Raw genomic sequence first — 6,917 nt, forward strand, 5'->3', positions numbered from 1 at the left:
GCTTGTGTGTGAAGATGAGAGGTTAGTGCTGGGCATCTTCCTCAGTCCTATGTACACATGTATATAACATATGCATACATATACAAATATACACACACTCTCTCTCTCTCTCTCTCTCTCTCTCTCTCTCTCTCTCTCTCTCTCTCCCTCTCTCTCAGTGCTTGCAATTCTTGAAAAGGCCAAGAAACAAACAACATTAGAACAACAACACTTTTAAGCCAGAGGTATACTGTGAGCCACTGGCAGCTCCAATATAACTTGGCACTTTATGTTATTATTTCCAGTCATATATTTATCTTTTATTCAGAACACCCTTCAGTCCTGTTCCACCCCTTGCAGCGGCCTGTCAGTCATCTATCTTTAACCAGTAAAGGTCCATTCATGCCACCGAGGCCCGGTCCCCAGACTCTTCTTACCCTGTTCCATGAGAACCGCTACAGTGATTCACAACAGCAATCAACAACGTGGACTTTGAAAACTGTCACTACATTGTGCCCCGTTACCACCAACACCAACAGTTAGTACTTTAAAACATACCCCCATCCATGTTCACAGAAATATCAACCTTTTGTTGAAGCCTAAGGGACAAAATTAGACTTCTATGTGGCAGGACATTTGTCCACATTTTAAACAAAACTTCCTCCTTTTAGTCATCCCACCTTAATCGTGATGGACCTCTGTCCCAACTTTTGTCCCGACTCAGAACATAGGGGCTCCAGGTACAATGCCACAAATGAAGGGTCCTGTCCTCGGCCCAATCCCCTCAATTCCTCAGAATTACATACTCAAGTTCTGGACTGACTTACAAAACTAACTAAACTGCCTTCGCCTTTCAGAAAAGGCAATGAAGCACGCATACATGCTCTGGATTAAACAGCTCACAGGGGTAACTGTGATTACATTGTTTCCTTCTACAGCCATCCAATCTTCCTTATCCAGAAAAGCATGCCCATATACATAGCTTTTATAAGGAAGAACCAGGAGCCCAGAAATCTTTGTCTTTTGCTGTCTACCACTTCAGCTGTGAGCTCTGGTTTCTGCTCTGCCTGCTGGTCTGCATGCTGCCATGTTCGATGGCGATGCAGGATGAACGCTCGCTCCCCTGAGGATTAGATTCAGCTGCACTTAACTGGTTCAGCCAAGCTGAGCCAAGCATCCTGAGATATTCCCTGCACATAGTAGGAGCTGGCTGATGACTTCCTGAAGTCAGCAGCAGGGTTTGCTGATGGCATTAAGAGCAAAGGCAGACAGGAAGTTTGCTACTAAGGTCAGTTTTGAAAGGAGCTAAGAAAAGCCTTCAGGGAGCATGCACTAGTAAACAAGGCCTGCGGAGAATTCCACCCACTTCAGAGATCCACACTTAGAAAGCTGGTGCTGCTATTGACAGCAGGGTCAGCAGTCTCGTGACCTGAATGGTTTTATCTGATGGCTAATTCTCACATTTCTGTTGTTATTATCATTGGCCCTTTTGTTTGTTTGTTTGTTTTAGTGGTACTAGGAATAGAACCACCGTCTCAGAAATGAGATAAGGTCAGAAGAGGTACATTTTTAGTCCAAATATTTTTTTTAATGTATTAAAAGATCAAAATTTTTTCAAAAGCAAAGCACCCCCTGCCAAACTTGCCCCCCGACACACACCAAAAAATATCAAGTACTAAGTCCGTGCATTACGTGAGCCCACGAGACAGTCACTGTGACCTTGCTACACTTTAATTCCAGAGACTACTTATTCATGTAAGGAGCAAGCCCTGCCGTCCGCCTGAGCTAGCAGAGCTAATAGGCTTCTAATTAATTTCCAGGAGATTGCTGTTATAACTAACAGGTTTTAAACATTTGGTTGATTGGGGAAAATGAATTGAATATAATGTATTTGATTTGGAAAATTAGTTTTCATTCTATGTGCTTACCATAATAGTGTTTATTTTAAGTTTACATGATTCCATTAAGAGTCTCAGAACACTACTGGGTTGTTTTTGTCCTGACAGAGTCCTATCCTACTTTAAAAGGGGGGGGGGGAGGAATTACATTTAAATTTTTTTTGTTGGCCTTTCTTTAAGGGCAGGTTAAATTCTTTTTTTTTTTTTTCTTTTTGTGCCTCTCATAAAAAAAAAATCTTTGCTCTGTCATAAAGCAACAGGCACCAAATACTTCAAAACCATGCCAGCGATTCCTCAGTGAGAAGCCCACTCACTCAGCCATCAGATGCCGATCTGCCACAGCCAAGGCTGCGCACACAGTCCGAGGGAGCGGCTCTGTTTACTAAGTTTCACTTGATTCCTCTTGACAACCATTTAAACAACGAATGTTGGGAAAGGTCCCTCAGAGAACCCCACGACAATGGCAGGAGATCAGTGCTTTTATATTTAGCTAATACTATTTTTAAAAGGAGAAAATATTTCTTCCTGAAAGGATTATGGGAAGGCTTATTAAAGACACCTGCAAAGGAGGTGATCAACAACAGTGCTGAACCATGCTTGATAAGTGAGCTAGCCCTCACGTAAAACTCCTTCTGGGGAGGGGCAACAGCGTCAAGATGAACCTCTTCTAGGATTCTAGAAACCGGCTACCCGGGACCAGAGGTAGTCAACGGTGGCCATTTGTGCCAAGAGTGCTTGGGTGGGGGGTGAATAAAGACCCTGGGATCTGGTTAAACTGAAGTACGAGGCTAGAATTTTCTCTCCTCACAATGCGGAGAATGCTTTGTACCGAAATCAAGGAGCACCCATCAAGTATCACCCCTCCATAGGCGCTAGGAAAACACATAGGGATTCTAATTAGCAGGGATCACACTCCGCTAAACGCACGGGCGGGCGGCGGGCCAGCCGGCTCGGGAAACTCAGCCTCTGGCCTCCTCGCTGCTGTGGAGAGAGCCCTTGTGCTAATTCTTCTAGAAGTAATTAATAATCGCTGTCAAAACATGGGCTTAATGTTATCTGTCTTCCACGGGGTGGGGGGCTCTGCAGCGAAAGGTTGCTTCCGGAGGATAAGAGCGTGGTCAAAGCCAGTGGGAAACATTTTAAAAATAAGTTCGCAGAACCAAAAGAGTCTGGAGCGCTCATCTGCGGTGCAGACTCCGCCTGTGGGCCCTGGGTGGGTGTAAGGAGGAGAAGTCTTCACCTATGGGTCATGCTGTTTGCAGTCAGACAGCCTGGGCTCCCTTCCTGTGTGACTAACAGGGATTCCAGCTCAACTGTGGACCCCAGGGGTACTGCGTGACTCAGGCACAAGTGAATCCCCTGTGCCCATTCCACTTCCGGCCTGCAGCTTGGCTTCCGGAGAGAAACCTGTGGTTAAGAGGAGGGAAAGGGGTTCAATCTCGCGGCAAGTGAGCCTCAGGACTCTGGGATTTTAAAACCCCCGCACAGCTTTTGAGAGATGCATTTCTTCTCCAAAATAAACGCTCAGGGAGAAAACAAAAAAGATCCCCTGCCTGAGTCACTGAAAAGTAGACAGAATTAAAGGAGAGAAGAAAGCAAAACAAAACAAATCAAACCGCAGGAGCACCAACACTGAAGGAGGAGATGAGAGACAGGTGACCCAACATGATTCCCTTGGCCCTCAAGTTCACAGACAAAACAACATGCTAAAAGCAGGCGTTTCTGTGGGATCCTGTTTTCAAAAGACACCTTAAGACAGAGCAATCAACGTGTGAAAAGAAAGGCTGCCAAAAAAACAAAAACAGACATTTTCTGACAAGAGTTTGATCCCGTACTCCTATTATTGGCTTAAACACGCCTCTATTTAAAGCTCTGAATCTGCAATAAGCAGTCTCTATTGTCCTTGCTAACAAAGTCTTATTTTCACCTTATTATTGCTAATCTGTTCTTTGTAAGTAACCACACCTGGTTTTACCCCACCCCCTTCAAAAACAAAACAAAACAAAACAACAGTGCAGTAAATATTTGCCCTTTGTGGCAATACAATGCATAATTTTGTTAATCTGGGCTATCTTTCCGTGAGAGGTGATTGTTTCTGTATTATGAAATGTGTTCACAGTAAGTCGAATCCATGCCAGATACCTGGGAGGCAGATGGAAAGCCACTTACCAGCGTGTAGCTGCCATGAACCAACCCTGACACAAACGCACGGCCACTCCTACACAGAACATTACTCACGCTAAGTTAGCCTCCGAAATATAGCCACACCTTTCTTCTACAAACATGGCCTTTCGTTGAGGTAGCATCACGCCCATGGCCACCCCAAACGCTCATGCAAAGGCCTTGAAAAGCAGAAAGGGAATGAAAGAAAAAGGCACCGCTCTGCATCTGAGTACGTGGCATACCTGGATGAAGTCTAGGAACGTCAGGGGAAGCAAGTCGTCCATGTGTCCGATGTCTTTGGAGAAACGATTTAAAATTCTCCCTGCGAGCACAGAATGTGAGAAATTACGCATCTCTCCAGACAGACCCCGGAGAGAGACAACTTGCAAACAAATCAAAACAATATTTTAAATGCATATGTGTTTAATATATTATGCATTCATACAAAATAAGCCCATGTCAATGGCAAAGGAAAGAAAGAACACAGAGTGATACCTAAAGAAAATAAAAATACTATCGAATGCTGCCGGACAGAGAACTGCAATGTGGCCCTCATTTTAAAACATACACACACACACACACAGAGGAAATGGGAAAAACCCGTGACAGAGTTGGTTCGGTGTGGTTTAAGCACGTCCCTTGACTTTTAGGTCTCATCTAGGTCAATCCAAGTACAAAGAAGAAAGACGGGAAATGGCCAAACACAAAGTTTAATGAATTCTAATTGCTATGTAAGTTTTTCTTTAATCTTAAGAATTAATTTTTCTAGATGTAAATGACAGTATCAGCGTTCTACCCCCAGAGATGGTTTATCAGACCCTGGGAAACTCAAGACACTGCCCACTGAGGAGGCACTGGGAGAACACTCCCACCGGTGTCCATGACATTCCTGTCACATGGGTGTCCAGGCTGATAGCCACAGGCTTGAGCAGGAAGGGGAGACAAGAGGGAAGCAGACAGGGAAACAGAAGCAGTGATTCACAACCAAGGTCAGTCACTACCACACACTGCACTGCCCGTGAAGACGAGCCCAAGAAAACGGGGAGTGCTGAAGGCTTCAGAGGGGACCAGTCAAAACTGGTTTCTAGCAAGCATGTTTTACAGAGACAGATAGGAGATAGATAGATAGATAGATAGATAGATAGATAGATAGGGAGATAGATAGATAGATAGATAGATGATAGATAGATAGATAGATAGATAGATAGATAGATAGATAGATGGATGGATGGATGGATGATAGTCTACTTTGAGGCAGGCAACTCCTTGAGCAATTTTCTGGCTGATGCTTTGGTAGCCCATGGTACAAATGTAATCCTTCCAGGGCACCTAGGTTCTACCAGAAAGCCCACAGTGTGCACACCGGAGACAAGCAGGCCTCAGCTGTCCTGTCTCCTGCTCAGGACATGCAGACTCCAAAAAGTGCCTTTCATGACATCTTTGGCAGGCTCAGCAACAACTCTTCTTAAGTTTTAATAACACCTCCTTTAGAGCCTCATCCTGAGGGTTAAATGAGCCCATTGTACGAAGGAATCCTGTCAGGATGTCGGGCACTTTTTGGCAAGAGCTCAAAAAAAAAAAAAAAAAACCAAACAAACAAACAAACAAACCAAAACCCAAAAGCTGAGATAGTAACTGTTAGCCAGACTCTGAAGCATACCAGTGGGAGAGGATGTTCAGCTATTAAACTGTGGATTCTGGTCCAACTGCTGCAGGCGGAGTCTAATTTAAGTCTAAGTGCCCAAGAATCCCAAGGATGCCCTGTCTACTCTTCCCTAAACCAGGCCTGGAGGGGAGAGAGATTGAATAGCTCAAATCAGATACAGCTGAGAAAACTACACATAGTCAAATTTCCCCTATATATTCTATGGGTTGTATGAACTAATTCTTAAGTTTACAGAGAAACAATACCAATGAAGAAAACTACGGGTCAGTGGGTAAGAGCATTAGCTCGGCAAGTGTAAGGTCCTGGAGGAGAATCCCTGGTACCCAGGTAGAAAGCCAGGAGTGTCTGAGGGGGCCAGACAGACAGCCTAGGCTAAACTGCAATGTTCTGGTTCAGTGAGAGACCCCATCTTAAAGACACACAAACCAAAGTGAACTCAAATCACTACATACATGGTAAAAATGAGGGGGAGAGTGACACCTTTAAGCATGGGCAAGATTCAGACATAACAGATTCCGCTTTAAGAGCAGTGTTGAGGAAGTGGCTCACTAGAGGTGGTTCTTATATGAAAACCACTCCTTTTTCCTTTAAGGATTTATTTGTTTTATTTATATGAGTGTCCTGTAGCTGACTCCAGACAGACCAGAACAGGGTATTGGATCCCCGTTACAGACGGTTGTAAGCCACCGTGTGATTGCTGGGAATTGAACTCAGGACCTCTGGAAGAGCAGTCAAGTGCTCTTAACCCCTGAGCCATCTCTCCTGCCCCCAAACCACTCCTTTTCGTTTTACTGGATTCAAGAATCTTCAGGTCTGAGAAAAACACTGAGAAAAAGCCATCTTCATTCAGCTTCCAAAGGGCCTGAGCTGGAATCCCTGATACCCAAATAGAAAGCTAGGTATGTCTTAGAGGAGAGATGGGTAGATTCCAGAAGCTTGCTGGCCAGCCAGCCAGGCCCAACCTGCAATGTTCTGGTTCAATGAGAGACTGCATCTCAAGGCAATAACGCTGAGAGTGGAACAGGAAGACACCAGAGGTCTTGTTCTGTCCTCCACTGTGCACACAGACACTCACAACAGGTACCACAAAACTACGTGTCAAAGATTCCCCCATAGCCCTCACTCTTATCCACCAGTGTCCACAGAAAACATGAGACAAGCCGGGCGTGGTGGCGCAAGCCTTTAATCCCAGCACTCAGGAGGCAGAGGCA

General features: G+C 44.8%; 1 protein-coding gene across 1 annotated transcript in view; it reads right to left on the reverse strand.

Annotated features, from left to right (window-relative positions):
* Abcc4 (ATP binding cassette subfamily C member 4) overlaps positions 1-6,917 on the reverse strand; it is a 212,631-nt gene that overhangs the window by 65,098 nt on the left and 140,616 nt on the right. Inside the window, exon 20 of the mRNA XM_021181507.2 lies at positions 4,283-4,362. Coding sequence (XP_021037166.1) covers positions 4,283-4,362 — 80 coding nt within the window. The remainder of the gene's footprint in view (positions 1-4,282; positions 4,363-6,917) is intronic.

The sequence above is a fragment of the Mus caroli genome, chromosome 14 (genome assembly GCF_900094665.2).
Source record: "Mus caroli chromosome 14, CAROLI_EIJ_v1.1, whole genome shotgun sequence".
In the NCBI taxonomy this organism is placed as follows: domain Eukaryota; kingdom Metazoa; phylum Chordata; class Mammalia; order Rodentia; family Muridae; genus Mus; species Mus caroli.